General features: G+C 41.0%; 1 protein-coding gene across 1 annotated transcript in view; it reads left to right on the forward strand.

Annotated features, from left to right (window-relative positions):
- Positions 1-16,681, forward strand: part of smyd3 (SET and MYND domain containing 3) — a 137,126-nt gene that overhangs the window by 13,451 nt on the left and 106,994 nt on the right. The window contains exons 3-5 of the mRNA XM_026229867.1: positions 931-1,038; positions 1,114-1,171; positions 6,852-6,988. Of these exons, the coding sequence (XP_026085652.1) occupies positions 931-1,038; positions 1,114-1,171; positions 6,852-6,988 (303 nt within the window). The remainder of the gene's footprint in view (positions 1-930; positions 1,039-1,113; positions 1,172-6,851; positions 6,989-16,681) is intronic.

Raw genomic sequence — 16,681 nt, forward strand, 5'->3', positions numbered from 1 at the left:
TGTAATGGGAAACCAGAGTGAAATTCAGATATTTTCATGTTATGCCTGTATCCTGTGGAAATTCTCCAGGGTTTTTTTTTTTTTTTTTTGAGCAGGCAGTTATCGGAAACTCTTGCATGAAGTCCAGTGTGACTTTCCAGCAGAAGTATTTGGTGCTTGGAGCCAGACACCTGTAAAACACGTTCACATTCAGAGGATTTTCCTCTAGTTCTGGCTTTTAACCCTGTAATGCCTGACATATGAAATATCGAGGAGCAAAAATTTGGTGCAGTTGCTTATATTTTTAAATGGCCATGTACATCTGTAAAGATGTAAATCTGTGAGATTTTTATAACACTATAACAGACTATTTACATAAAATGCAAAACCTGTCTAGTTTTCAAATATCATTGCTCAAAACCTGAATTTTGCAGTCAATAACTTATTGTTCTGTTCCTCATACAAAGCTATCGTAAAACTTCAGAAGAGTCATATTAGCTACTTCTAGGACTGTGTTCATCTTCATTCACTTTTCTGCTGTTTAAAAGAGCAGCGTGAACTTTCTGCTAGACACAGAAGAAAGAAGGCCATGCAGCGCAGGTTTGGAAATGAGGCGATGTGTAAATCATGACAGAATGATTTTTGTTTTGGGTGAAATATCCCTTTAATTTGTCTGTCACATGCTCTGCAGAAGTCTTTGCAGTTCAAGAGCGTCCAATCTCTCAACGCTAGACGCGGCGCTGCTTTAAAATAACAAAGCTGTCACTGTCAAACCAGCGCGGTTCTCTCCAGGCTCTCAGGGTTGTCAAGTTTGTCTTTGTCTTTTTTTTTTAATTGGAGGGGAGGCCTTTCATCATAATTCCCTCTAAAGGGACAACACGCACAGAAAGCACGTTGTTTGTGAAATCTCTTCTATTTATTGTCTTCTTTATCTTCTTCTTCAACCTTCAGAAGCAAGCATGGCCTGATCACAAGAGGGAATGCAAATGCCTCAAGCGTCTCCAGCCAAGGATCCCCACCGACTCCGTCCGTCTGCTTACGAGGATCATCTTCAAACTGGTATGTGACATCACAACACCTGCCGTATCAGGACCACTTCACTTTAAAACTTACACCCTTTGTGTCTGTTTCCAGCTCGCCCAATCAGAAAGTGACCAAGAGGATCTATACTCGATAGCCGAACACCAATCACGTAAGTCTGTGTTTTACTGTATTACAGTGCACCGACACAAGGCAGGAGACTTGCTAGATTGTGTATTTTTCATGACTGGAATGTTGTGCTGACCAATACAAAAATGTATAAATAAAAATTATTTATTAAATAATATATACACTGCCGTTCAAAAGTTTGGGACAAGTAAGACTTCTAATGTTTTTTAAAGAAGTCTCTTATGCTCATCAAGTCTGCATTTCTTTGATTAAAAATACAGAAAAAACAGGAGTCTTGCAAAATGTTATTACGATATAAAAAATGGTTTCTGTTTTAATATCCTTTAAAATATAAACTTTTTATACATCAAAGAATCGGGTAAAAAAGAAAAGTATCACAAGTTTCCAAAAATATTAAGCTGCACAACAGTTTCCAGCACTGATAATAAATCCGCATATTAGAACAATTTCTGAAGGGTCATGTGACACTGAAGACTAGTGTCATGATGCTGAAAATTCAGCTTTGTATCACATGAATAAATTAGATTTTAATGTATATTAAAACAGAAAAAAATTATTTTACATTATAATAATTTTCCTGTATTTTTATCAAATAAATGCAGCTTTGAGCATAAGAAACTCCTGTAAAAAAAACGCGCATGCATTTTATATATATATATATATATATATATATATATATATATATATATATATATATATATAAACATGCTACTTTAATTCAATAATGCCACAGAATTATAAGGATATTTGCCGATATTGCCCCACATTTGAAAGTTGTCTTTTAGGCAGCACAGAAATGGACAATGTCCATTGTCATATCAAAAACCTGGCTTTCTTTCCTTTTAAAAAAAAAAAGTTATATACAGAAAAAATGGCTATGTTGTTAATGGACATCACTAACTTATCCTGTGAGGTTGAAAAATTTGATTTCCTATGATGGAAGGTGAATAAATGTCAGATCCTGGCGGGAGTTTATTGTACCATTTATGAATTTTCCTTTCTTTCTTGGATCAGACCCTCTTTTCAGAAGTAATTGGCTATTTTGTCAAGAGCCTTGGACTTATTTTTTGGCCTGATTTTTTTCTATTCGTTCATAAGTAATGCACAGCCATTAGAGAGGTAATCCTGCTGTTGGTCTTATGGAAGCAGTCAGCACCCATCTGAACTTCCACTCGCTCTCACCTCAAAATGAAGCTCTCATCGGCTCATGTACTAGTTCAGGAAATCCTCATTTTTGCAGCTTTCCTGATTTACATCGAGATGTTCCTTTAGACAAACAGAAGAGCATTTCACTTGATCGCTTTCCTAATGGCTGATATAGCATTTAACCTTTTTATACTGTATATTTCAGTTTAATGGTAGCAAATTTGCAGAAATGAAAGGAATCATGCATCCAAAAATTTACATAATTTATAAGTGGTTATGAGACATTAAATAATTACTTATTGCATGTTTCCATTTAAATGATGAGTTTGTGTTTTAACTGCACATATTCAAGAGAATGAAATCATCACTTTCAGAGCAAATTATGGCAAATTAGAAATGAATGTTGTAGCCACTGTGGATCTTTATTAAATACATTATTTTAAATACAAATATATTTGCCGTTTAGAATGTGTTAGAGAGACAATTTATTCAGAAAATGTGTTTCCACTGTAGCATACACAAAATTGAAAAATGTTGGGTTGGTGAGATTTTTATAAATGTTTGTAAAATATAGCTGTAATGCTCACCATGGCTGCATTAATTTGAAGAAAATACACATGATTCTTCAGAAATCATTCTAATATGCTTATTTGGTGCATGGGAAACGTATTATTATCGATGTTGAAAAAGTTGTGCTGACTAATAGTTTTGTGGCTGGCTTAACACCTCGATGCTGCATTTTTTTTATTAAATGCAAGTGCAAATCAGATTTTAGATTTGTTACAAAAGCAAATATTTTTTGTGAATAGCTATATAGCATAATATGGCTTCAGAAACCAGAAAGTGTTGGAGCTCAACACCCCTAGTCCATATTTATATTCATTGTATGGAATAGGGCAGATTGTATATTGCAAAACGGCACCTTTTTTGTTTTCGAGAAGTTATTGGAACAATATAAGGAAGCATGAATCACAAAAAATCTTATCCCTTTAAAGAGACCAACACCTGCTTCAGGCTCATAATTCTACACACGTTCAACCTCTCATGGTCTGAGAAGTGGGAAGTGTGTGGATCCGTCTGCCATCCAGCATGCTATCTTCTTCTCTGGAGAGGTTTCAGACCCCATCAGCGCTCATTTACTGCCTGCTATTGTTTCATTTTCAATAATCGACAATCTATCTATTACTTTTACTAAAAAATCATGACTATCCAATGAACAGATTTGAATAATTTCATATCAACTGGCCTAAGCACTGAAATTTCGTTCCATTTTTGGGAGATACAATTTTCAAGTAGACGATAAAAGGCACCACACGAGGTAAAGCAGTATCAGATTTATGTGTTGAATCTGCAGTTTTACTACTGTGTGTGTCTGTGTTTTGGATGCTGAATGTGTGTGTGAGAGCGGTAGCCGCGGGTCAAGCGTTCGCTCTATATGCAGTGAACACACTGAACTTCATCAGCGTTTGGAGGAATGGATCAGAGCAGGAAGGTTAATGAAAAGGCCCATATGTTTGGCAAAGCCAACATAAATCACACATCAAGAGTTATACTTCCAAATACACACTTCCATGCTACAATCAGACCTCTTTCTTTCCAGATAAATTCTAAAAACCCCACTATCAGACATCCATTTTACTGGTACAGCCAGAAAATATGAAGCTGTCTGACTACGCACTGAAAAACTGCCATAATGAGACATGCAAAACTGCTTTTTGATTTGTCTTCATTGGCTATAGACACCAGCAGATGAAAACAAACCTACACAAACCTTTTATTCTCCTCTGGTTTCCCACTGTTCGTTTTGGCTGCATTGTGCTTCATCTTCATTGATTCTCTTTAGTGTTTTTCACAGCTTGTATTGGTTCAGCTCTGTGTTTTATGTCACTGTCACCAATAATTTAGTATGTGAACTTTTCAATGTAAATTAGGTTTAATTCTGTTGTTTTCTAGTCTAGGTGTTATTTATTACCGCACCCAGTGTAATTTATGAACCACTACAAGAATGATACATTTTCATCGAAAATAACCTTAAAATACCCAAGTTTTGTAGGTGGAACTTTGGGACTATCATCAAGTCTAGTCTTTTAAACATGGTTTTCATTACAAATATACAATATTATACAGTACCATACAATCTGATTGCTGTATTTCTGTATGTTCCACATTGATGACAATCAGTCCAAACAGCACTAATGTTGCGTTTTCAGTGAATTATTCATTCCAGGGCTTTAAAACACAAGCTCTATCATCTCCTGTGAATGTCTCTGAAGAGCTCTTGCTCTCACGCATCATGCTGTGTAAAGTACAGACATAGTACATGTAGGGGTGCCCGATAAATATCGTCTGATAATTAATGTGCATCTCGTCAGTAAAGCCGGTTCTCTAATCAGCTGTAAATTCCATCAGGTGTGTGATTTCACATAGAGCAGCTGTTACTACACGGAGCTGTTGTTAACTGACTAGTTGCACAAATAAACGCTGAAAATGAACGTGGATTTGCGCAGCTAGTCAATCACACACCTGAGGGAATTTACCGCTGATTAGAGAACCGGCTTTACTGATGAGATGCGCATAACTATCGGTATTTATCACGCACCCCTACTATGATGACTATGACTATGAATACTATGGTTTTAGTGGAGTACCATGGGAATACCCCCCCCCCCCCTTAATATTTATCACAGTCATGCCAAACTTTTGGACATTTAATTTGGTAATACTATGGCCACGTTCACATGGTAGTAGAATACGGTTGTCAGTCCTGTTTTGAGTACTTAATACGGTTACGTTCACACACAGTTCGGTTATTTACGGGTGTGACACAAGCATTCTATAACCGAACTCACACCTGTAAGTAGATTTTCATGACTCACAACTAGGGATGGGTACCGAAACCCGGTATTAAACTGGCCCCGGGGCTAAATTATGAAAGACCGTTGTATCAGTAAGATCTGACGGTACCGGTTCTGCTTTCGGTACTGGAGAAAAAATAATGTACTATGTATTTTTGCTTAATAATGTTATCATGTACATTTTATCTCACTAAACATTTCTAATGTCCGATCATATTAAGACGTTTGTCTGTGAGATCTGCGAGATCGCTCATGCGCGCCGCGGAGGCGGTCTTTCAGTCATACACACACACACCACAACAAGCGCGACACACGCACAGACATAACAGTATGAAAACTCCAGTTTAGTAATAAAGAGTGACGATGGCGAAGAGATTTGCTTGATGTTATCGTTCACATTTTATCTTACCAAACATTTCTAATGTGCGATCATATTAAGAGGTTTGTCTGTGAGATCTAAGAGATTCCTCATTCGCGCTGCGGAGGCTATCTGTCAGTCACACCCACACACAACAAGAACGAGCGCGGCGCACACACACGCATAAGGGGCCGTTCACATCATGTCATCACGTCTTTTGCGCGCTCAATTCGTTCAAATGCAGGTGCGCTGTATGCGCGCTCATAATGGAAGCGACGCGGTTGCGATGTGCACGCGGTGCGACGAGCTCGTTCTCTCCAGCCGCGGCCGCACCGCATCGAGTTAAAAACATCTCAACTTTTCAGAATGCCGCAAGTGCACCGCAGGTCATGTAACTTCCTCACCTTTTCCGTAATAACGTGGAAGCTCAGCCAAGATGAAGGAACAGCTGATAGCTGTATGTGTATTTTTAAATTAATTTGCTTAAACTGCAAGAAGTTTTCAGTGCTGCAAATCCATTTATCCATTGCTGAAATTTCCGCGTCTTCATGGCGAGAGCAGGTCATGGTTGCTTAGCAATGGCAGACTCCTCAGGAGCGCAAGTGCCCGATGGCTTTTAGGAAAAAATCAGAAAGCGGCGCGACTAGCGTTTTCCACGCGTTTTTAGACACGATATGTGAACGGCCCCTTATAGTACGAAAACTCCTGTTTAATACAAAGAGTGAAGATGGCGGAGACAGCAAAACATTTCCAATGTGTGGTTATACTTCACTAGAGTGGATGCAGTTGTTGTCATAAGTGCAACAAATGTTTGCATGTAAGGGCGGAAACAAGCAATCTGTCAAAGCATCTTTCAAAAGTGCATTATGTACAGACAGAGAAATGTTTTCGACTGCCTAACACAACACAAAGTACCGATAAGAATACCGTTAAAGTACCGGACCATTAAGCAGTATCGGTAAGAGTAGTAATACCGTTTAAACCTTAACGATACCCATCCCTACTTCGATGCCTTGCTTAAGGATATGTTTTATACTATTGATTTGTATCATGGTAATTCTTCTCTTTTTTTTTATTTTTTTTTTAATGTGTAATAGTACCTTGTTTGTATTATTTTTTATATATACATATCATGTTAATACCATATTTTTCCTCATGTACTATGGTAATGCTATGATTTAATAAGATTGTAATATGTATTAGGAAACAATTCATTAGAACTCTGTGTTTAGTATTGCATTATAAAAAAATGTAAAAAAATAAAAAGATTTTGCTGGTTAGCAGGATCGTTCATAGGTATCGCTGGTGTCAGATGTTGAAAGCGCTGTGTTCTGTGTGTGTAGATCTAGCAGACATGAGTGAGGAGAAGAAAGAGGGCCTGAGGCAGCTCTGCACGACGCTGCAGCTTTATCTTGGTGAGGAGAACCACGATCTGTCTCAGCTTCCGCCCGGCCTGGACCCCATCAGCCTCCTCGCCAGAGTAAGTGTCCTTTCATTGTCATCTGCGGCAGTCGGCAGGGGTTGCGCTCTCAGATCTCACGCAGCGTTATGAATGGTGTCAGCATGCCGCGCTTCCCATCCTCAAATCACCTGCTGTGAACCCATGCTGCTATTTTTTTTGTCTTTTCTCCTCGAATCAGGGGACAAGTTGTTCGTAGAAGCTAAATTAAGGCATTTCTTGTTCAAGATTACATTTAATTTCAGAATGAAATAGTCCTTAAAGATTCAGTGGAATCGAATCAGATCCAGAATCGCTACATTTCTGACAGTTCGCCTCCAAAGAGGCTAGCTCCACAATTTTCAGCCGTTTTCTTCCTGGACGCCTGAGGTGCATGCTAATGTACTAGTTTATTTACAGTTACGTCAGTGAGATCGCTTGTTTGGATTCCTGTGTGAGTAGATTTTATTTGCTTGTTTACCGACCATCACTCTGTACTGTAATTGTGAACACGTTGAGTGAAAGATGCGTTTCAAGATGAACACGGTCATCTTCTCTTCAGGATTGCATGTAAACACAGAAGGGGTTGCACATCTGGCCCGGGACAAACAAATGCCTGTTGCATGTGAACACAAACACCTGTTTTATATGAGAGACAGCCAGCAGCCATCTTTCTCTTATAAAGCGTCAAAGACCCAAATGTGAATCTAATGAGCATTTCTAATCCAACACTAAACACCACATCAGGGCAAGTCTCGGGTTACATAAAACACACACAGAGAGAGTCCAATGCACTTTTGCTTTTGTTGCCCTCGATTTGCAAGTACTTTTTGGCGATCATACTGTAACATATTGTTTAGATCCCGCAGTCATAGAAATCCTGGAAATATCTGTTATTAAATTTAAAAGTCATGTCATTATTTTATCCGCTTTTTTTCTGTTGTACTTGCTTCCAAGCCGTAAATGATGTTTGATTTGTGAGTGAGTCATTCTGCTGAGTTGGTTCTTTTGAATAACTGGTTAATCAGTATCAATTATTCATTGGCTAATGAATCAATATAATCCAGTATTCACAAGTGACTGGAAAGATCACAGAAAATGTTGTTAATTTGTTGTTTTTGTGCCGTTCTATAGCTGGAGGTGTTTGTATGTGTGTTTTTCCATCTTTGTTGCTTCTAGATGTGCATTAGAGAGATAAATAAATACAGAATCTCAACTATATATAATATGAGTGTTTTTAGCTCCTTGAGGATGTTTTTTTTTTTACATTCTCGCTCTTAAACCTCTTTTGAAAAAAGGGAAATGTAAAGTAGATTAGAGTCCAAATAAAAATGCACCAAATGCAGTTCAGAATTTTCTTGTAGTCAACAAGCAATAGCTTATAAATTTTTTTTTTTTATTTTTTTTTTGTTTTTGTAAAATTTTACATTAATGCATTAGGGGTTGCTCATTCACATGGGGACATTTTCGTCTTTTACTGCACTACTTTTCTCTAATTTTCTGTGTAAACTGTGATATATTGAGCAGAGTGTTTTTAGAATGCTGTGAAAGGTTAAAAATATTCAAATTAAGGAAAAATAGATGAAATAATGCCCTGCTTTTCAAATTTTTAACTTGTTCATTCAAATGTAGATTTTCTTTTAATGACTTGTCACTATTTCTGTTACCTACATAAAGGTGTGTTTGTGCTACTTCTAGAGTATGTGATGAACAGTATATTCAGTTCCACCAGCACTTCATTGGAGTTTTTTCTGATTTTTGCAGCCTTAATGACTGAATTAGCTGTTATTTAACTAAATAAATGTGTTGGTATTTGCTGCATTTTTGTGTTGTATTTTAGTGAAAATCCTGATGTATTTTTGTAATTCATAGTATTGACAGTAAGGGTACAATTACCTTTTTTTCCAGATATGTGAAAATTAGACAAATGCACAGTGCCACAAACAATGTAGAGTTTGTCTGAATTTGTGTTCAATTCTGCATGTGTAAGGGACTGTATATTATCTGAGCAGAGGAGAATTGTTCTCCCAATTAGGTACTTTGGTTTGTTTTCTTCACTGTTTTCTATGAGTTATTGCTTTTTCTTTGACACTGTGAAGTTGCTTTTGTTGTTTTTAACAAAGTGCTGCAACATTTAATCTACAGTGAAATAACTGAATTAGTTATACGATGGCTGCAGAAAGTATTTAGACATTAAAACTGTATGAAAGTATTACATTAGATAGAAAACTGACACATGAGCTCAGATTTTGTTGCATTGTTAAAATAGTATACAAATAATTTATGGAAAACTTTTGGGTCCAATGTATTGCATTCAAATCATTGACTCTAGAGTTTGTTGATTTCTTGTGATGGAGTTTAATGAGCGGTTTATCATTCTATATCTTGTGCAAGTTATTTATTGAATAGAGACTGGAGATTGAAATGCATGTCAGAACTGATGGATTAAGTTATGACATTTTCTGTCAGACATATGAGGTAAAGAAACATCAGTATGGATGTGATAGATATTCACAACACGGCAAGATGATGCGTTTCCTCTCTCTCTTATTTAGTAATCCTCATTCTCTGGATCTCTGCTCTAGATTATGTCATGTAGACCTGCAGGTGGGAACAGGCTGATACGGGTCTGACCCAGATAAGTCTCTTATGCTCATCAAAGCTGCATGTTTTTCTCATGCTGAAATTAAGTAAAAACTGTAATATTGTGAAAAGCCCCAGCACTTCGTTTTTTGCATGACAAACCTGTTCAGCCGCTTTAAACCAACACCCTGCCCATCGCTGAATCAATTAATCAGCGTGAAAACAAGCTTCCGTGGCCCAAAAATGATTTCCATTTCAAATCAGAATGATATTCTGTGCCATTTGCTGAAACTAATTATCTTATAATATTCTAAATGTATCCCTTACATGCAGTGGAAGTTCCTCGGGGGATTTTGGGATGTCATTTTTAAAAAAAATTCATATCATGCAGGTATTACCCACAAACTGGAATAGGTAGGAAGTAAAAACTCCAATTACAATAATCAAACTGAGTGAGGGACATGTCGGAACATGTGAATTTAGATTAAAGTCCAGATCCAGAGAGACATTCATTTATGCCATTCACATTCCAGAGCTGAAGTGATTGTAAATGTCACTTTAATTAAAGTTGTAAGAGAATGCTAATGTTATTGTCCAGGGCTTTCGTGAATGCAGTATTCGCTTCTGTTAATTTGTGCATATTTGTGTTCTGAACTCAAAAGAGAGCTTTTTTGTTGAATCTGAATAGCGCGTTCAGCGCGTGGGCGTGGTCACATTAGATATAATGAGCGGAGATCTGAAAAACAGACATCGCGTTGTTTTCATATGGATTACTTTATCTCAGAATATTTGTTTTCGGCAGCACTTGTTTAGTTTAGTTTGGACATTCCAGGCTTTCTATAGATATCTCTCTCATGTCTCTTCGTTGAGTATTCACGGAGTTACACTTCATTTTAATGAAATGTTTGTACATGACGATCAGCGGAGACAAAGACTGTAGACAGCGCACCTTGTTTGTTATCTTTATTTTATAAGTGCACAAAGGTTTTTTGTTATTATGTCTGTATCCAAAAAAAACTAGACCCTTTACAGATTCGATTGATGTATTGCTCTTATCTATACGATTAAAACTGAGAGTGTAATTTAAGTTCTTTTCGGGGTTATCAGGAGAAAATGACTCAAAACGCATATATGCGTTAATCGACTCGAAAGGGTTAAAGTCAGACTGAACAGTTCTGATTTACTAAGCTGATGGGTTTTAAATAAAGTGTTTAATAAGGGATTTGTGTAACAGCGATCTGTTGACAGCTTTATAATGAGAACTAATTATAGTTCTATATATCAACGTATATCTCCTTGAACTGTCACCTTATCGTGGTGGAGAGGTTTGAGTACCCGAATGATCCTGGGAGCTATGTTGTCTGGGGCTATATGCTCCTGGTAGGGTCTCCCAAGGCAAACAGGTCCTTGGTGACGGGCCAGACTAAGAACAGTTCATAAAACCCCTTATGGCAAAATTAAAATCAAGGACCGTGACGTCGCCCGGCATGGCGCAGCCGGGGCCCCACCCTGGAGCCAGGCCCGGGGTTGGGGCCCGTATGCGAGCGCCTGGTGGCCGGGCCTTCCCCCATGGGGTCCGGCCGGGCTTAGCCCGAAGGAGTGACGTGGGGCCGCCCTCCTGTGGGCTCACCACCTGCAGGAGGGAGCGTAAGGGGCCGGTGCATAGAGGATCGGGCAACAGTCGAAGGCGAGACCCCCGACGACCCGATCTCTGGACACGGAATCTGGCTTTAGGGACGTGGAATGTCACCTCGTTGGCGGGGAAGGAGCCTGAGCTTGTGCGGGAGGTCGAGAGGTACCGACTAGAGATAGTCGGGCTCACCTCAACGCACAGCTTGGGCTCTGGAACCACACTTCTTGAGAGAGGCTGGACTCTCTACCACTCTGGAGTTGCCCATGGTGAGAGGCGGAGGGCTGGAGTGGGTTTGCTAATAGCCCCCCAGCTCAGCCGCCATGTGTTGGAGTTTACCCCGGTGAACGAGAGGGTCGCTTCCCTGCGCCTTCGAGTCGGGGATAGGTCTCTCACTGTCGTTTGTGCCTATGGGCCGAACGGCAGTGCGGACTACCCGGCCTTCTTGGAGTCTCTGGGAGGGGTGCTGGAAAGTGCTCCGACTGGAGACTCCGTCGTTCTACTGGGGGACTTCAACGCTCACGTGGGCAGTGACAGTGACACCTGGAGGGGCGTGATTGGGAGGAACGGCCCCCCTGACCTGAATCCGAGCGGTGTTCTGTTATTGGATTTCTGTGCTAACCACGGTTTGTCCATAACGAACACCATGTTCAAGCATAAGGGTGTCCACCAGTGCACGTGGCACCAGGACACCCTTGGCCGGAGGTCGATGATCGACTTTGTGGTCGTGTCATCAGACCTTCGGCCATATGTCTTGGACACTCGGGTGAAGAGAGGGGCGGAGCTGTCAACTGATCACCACCTGGTGGTGAGTTGGATCCGATGGCGGGGGAGGAAGCTGGACAGACTCGGCAGACCCAAACGTACTGTGAGGGTCTGTTGGGAACGTTTGGGCGAGCCCCCTGTCAGAGAGATCTTCAACTCCCACCTCCGGCAGAGCTTCGACCGGATCCCGAGGGAGTCTGGAGATATTGAGTCCGAGTGGACCATGTTCTCCACCTCCATTGTCGCTGCGGCTGCTCGGAGCTGTGGCCGTAAGGTCTCCGGTGCCTGTCGAGGCGGCAATCCCCGAACCCGGTGGTGGACACCGGAAGTAAGGGATGCTGTCAAGCTGAAGAAGGAGTCCTATCGGGCCTGGATGGCTTGTGGGACTCCGGAGGCAGCTGACAGGTACCGGCAGGCCAAGCGGACTGCAGCCCGGGTAGTCGTGGAGGCAAAAACTCGGGCCTGGGAGGAGTTCGGTGAGGCCATGGAGAAGGACTATCGGTTGGCCTCGAAGAGATTCTGGCAAACTGTTCGACGCCTCAGGAGGGTGAAGCAGTGCCCTACCAACACTGTTTACAGTAGAGATGGGCACCTGTTGACCTCAACTGGGGATATCGTCGGGCGGTGGAAGGAATACTTCGAGGATCTTCTCAATCCCACCGACTTGTGTTCCGTTGAGGAAGCAGTGGCTGGGGACTCGGGGGGGCACTCGTCCATCACCCGGGCTGAAGTCATCGAGGTAGTTAAAAAGCTCCTCGGTGGCAAGGCACCGGGGGTGGACGAGATCCGCCCCGAGTACCTCAAGTCTCTGGATGTTGTGGGGCTGTCTTGGCTGGCACGCCTCTGCAACATCGCATGGCGGTTGGGGACAGTACCTCTGGACTGGCAGACCGGGGTGGTGGTCCCTCTTTTCAAGAAGGGGGACCGGAGAGTGTGTTCCAACTATAGGGGGATCACACTTCTCAGCCTCCCTGGAAAAGTCTATGCCAGGGTACTGGAGAGGAGAATTCGGCCGATAGTGGAACCTCGGATCCAGGAGGAACAGTGTGGTTTTCGTCCCGGTCGTGGAACACTGGACCAGCTCTATACCCTTTCCAGGGTGCTGGAGGGTTCATGGGAGTTTGCCCAACCAGTCCACATGTGTTTTGTGGACTTGGAGAAGGCATTCGACCGTGTTCCTCGCGGCATCCTGTGGAGGGTGCTCCGGGAGTATGGGGTCGGCGGCTCCCTACTTAGTGCTGTTCGGTCCCTGTACGACCAGAGCAAGAGCTTGGTTCGCATTGCCGGCAGTAAGTCAGACCTGTTCCCGGTGCATGTTGGACTCCGGCAGGGCTGCCCTTTGTCACCGGTTCTGTTCATAATTTTTATGGACAGAATTTCTAGGCGCAGCCAAGGGCCGGAGAGTGTCCGGTTTGGGGACCATACGATTTCGTCGCTGCTTTTTGCGGATGATGTTGTCGTGTTGGCATCCTCAGACCAGGACCTTCAGTGTGCATTGGGACGGTTTGCAGCCGAGTGTGAATCGGCTGGGATGAGAATCAGCACCTCCAAGTCCGAGGCCATGGTTCTCAGTCGGAAAAGGGTGGATTGCCCACTTCAGGTTGGTGGAGAGTTCCTGCCTCAAGTGGAGGAGTTCAGGTATCTTGGAGTCTTGTTCACGAGTGAGGGAAGGATGGAACGTGAGATTGACAGACGGATCGGTGCAGCTTCTGCAGTAATGCGGTCGCTGTACCGGTCTGTCGTGGTGAAAAAGGAGCTGAGCTGTAAGGCAAAGCTCTCGATTTACCGGTCAATCTACGTTCCTACTCTCACCTATGGTCATGAGCTGTGGGTCATGACCGAAAGGACAAGATCCCGGATACAGGCGGCCGAAATGAGCTTTCTCCGTCGGGTGGCTGGGCGCTCCCTTAGAGATAGGGTGAGAAGCTCGGTCACTCGGGAGGAGCTCAGAGTAGAGCCGTTGCTCCTCCACATCGAGAGGAGCCAGCTGAGGTGGCTCGGGCATCTATTTCGGATGCCTCCTGGACGCCTTCCCAGGGAGGTGTTCCAGGCACGTCTCACCGGGAGGAGGCCCCGGGGAAGACCTAGGACACGCTGGAGGGACTATGTCTCCCGGCTGGCCTGGGAACGCCTCGGGGTCCCCCCGGAAGAGCTGGAGGAAGTGGCTAGGGAGAGGGAAGTCTGGGCGTCTCTGCTTAGACTGTTGCCCCCGCGACCCGGCCCCGGATAAGCGGAAGATGATGGATGGATGGATGGATGGATATATCAACGTTTTGTTGTCTGATTTTTAGAAAGGCCCGTTTCCGCCACTGAAAAAAAAAAAAAAAAGGTAGTTGATTTATCTCACAATTCTGACTTTTTTTCCTTTGTAATTGCTTTATACAAATTCTCAATTCTGACTTTTTTTTTCTCCAAATATTTTCTCAGGTATAAACTTGCAAATGTAGGTAAAAAGTCATAATTGTGAGATAAACTCGCAATTCTGAGAAATAAAGTCAGAATTACGTGATATAAACTCGCAAATGCGAGACATAAAGTTGCAATTCTGAGAACTAAAGTCAGAGCTGCAAGATTTTTCTCATAGTTTATATCTAGCAATTCTGACTTTTTTCTAGCAATTCAGATTTTTTTCTCAGTTATAAGGTAAGTGAGATATAAACTCGCAAAATCCCCCCTCAAAATATATATATATATATATATATATATATAATTTTTTTTTTTTTTTTTTTTTTTTTTTTTTAACAAAACCTTAACCATATCCAACTTTGGCATGTACTGTAGTTTGTACATAAGTTGTATTTGGTGACCTAAGTTGGATTTGGTGATAATGAAATGGGTAAGTTTTAAACTTTAACATTTAGGGTTCACATAAATCATATTTAAAAATGGTCTGTTCTGTTTATAGATTAAAAAATGTATGTTGTTGTTGTTATTATTATTATAATACAAGGCATCTTAAAAAAAAAGCTGCATCATTTAAAATGGGTTAAATTAATGTATATAATGTACAATGGGTTGCAGACTGAAGCCAAAATGTTATAAAGAATTTATGGGCAACTGCATAGATGCACAAAAAATGCTCTGGACACCTTAGCAACCATATAGCAACACCCTGGAAACCAATCACAATACCCTCACATTGTAGCAATTACATTTTCATGGGCAAGCATCATGTTTTTTCTTCATTAAAATGTAAGATGCGATATCATCTGCTACTCCACATTGCCTTGTTTGCCCTTCAGTCACAGCTGTTATATTAAGCATCATTAATATTTAATATGTCCTTTTATTTTGTTTTATTTGTCTGTATTTTATAATGGCCTGTTGTGTAACGGAGTTGTCTGAAAAGCCAAATCACAGGAATCTGTGCATGACAGACCCCAACTGAGGCAGCATTTTTCACTGCTATATTAAAACATAATGGAGGAGCCCTTCATGACGTTAGTAGTTAATGACCAAGATTAGCCTACTAGCAGCAATTGTATAATAAAATGTGAAGACTCTTATAAATGACTCTTATGAAAGGTGTTTTTTTTTTTTTTTTTTTTTTTTTTTTTTTTAGTTAATCAAAAACATACAGGACAAAATGTGTAGTCCAACTCCTGAACAAATGAAAGTATTAAGTTTAAATGTAGTAATTTTTTTTGTATTATGTGTATTATTTTTGGTTGGTCTTTGTCCTTCTCTCATATTTTAATGAGTATTTAACACGGGACTTGGCTCATACTGGCTTAGAAGAGATTTGGCCGTTAAACTGGAATGAGTTATGCTTTGTTCAACATCTTTCCCAGCAGCTCCAGTCCTCATGTCAGCAGATTTAGCCACAATCTTCACCCTTTCCCCTCAGTTTCACCCTGACGGTCATATATAGATTAAGAGCAAAGGAAAGATGATTTGGTAGATGACATCTCTCCTTTGTCAGAGCTCTACAGACGCTGTCATTGAACATATGTTTCTTTTCTGACTTTAAAGGAGCAGAGGTCAGAGGTCATACTCACAGGGCTCTGGGTGGTCTGGCCTTAGCACTTAATAAAAGAACCCCACCGTTACTGTCATCTCCTAGTGCCTTTTCATAGCTTTTTCATGTATGATTGATTTCTGTCAGTCTGACCAGTCCATATTTGGACAAATGACCAAAGTCATGCTGAAAATCCATCTGTCCTGCATCTGTTCTGTGTCCACTGATCATTTATCAGTTTTTTTTTTTTCGTTAGGTAAGCTCGAAACAGATAAGTTTTGCAAGATAAGTCTTGCAAAAAATAACGATTAAAAACCTGGAAACCTTGATCATAACATGATCTAAGACGCTTTATATACAGCTCTGAGTCTGTAGAGACTACAGAGACTAAACCATGAGTATCCCAAAAGTTTAATCATTATATCGCTGGGAACATTAAGTTCATTTTGCACTCCAACCTCAGACAATATTAAGAGATTTACTACTGTTTGCATCGTCTGTCTGTCTGTCTGAAATCAACATTAAGACTAAATCACACAGACTGCATCAACAGGGGGCAGCGTGCTCTTAAATATTTCTTATATATATATATATACAGTTTGCACATAAGCAATTACATGTACCATAGGCCATGTTTTGTGTGTTGCAACTCTTGGCCTTGAATGAAGGAACATACAGTAACTGCCTTTTGTTTCCTCTGGCTATTGCTGGCACGTTGAAGGCCCTGATTCACAGTATAAGATGAATAGAGTAGAAAAGTCTCTGACGTGGAAAGTGTTCGTGTTGGTGTGTGCATATG

Source organism: Carassius auratus, chromosome 42 (genome assembly GCF_003368295.1).
Source record: "Carassius auratus strain Wakin chromosome 42, ASM336829v1, whole genome shotgun sequence".
In the NCBI taxonomy this organism is placed as follows: domain Eukaryota; kingdom Metazoa; phylum Chordata; class Actinopteri; order Cypriniformes; family Cyprinidae; genus Carassius; species Carassius auratus.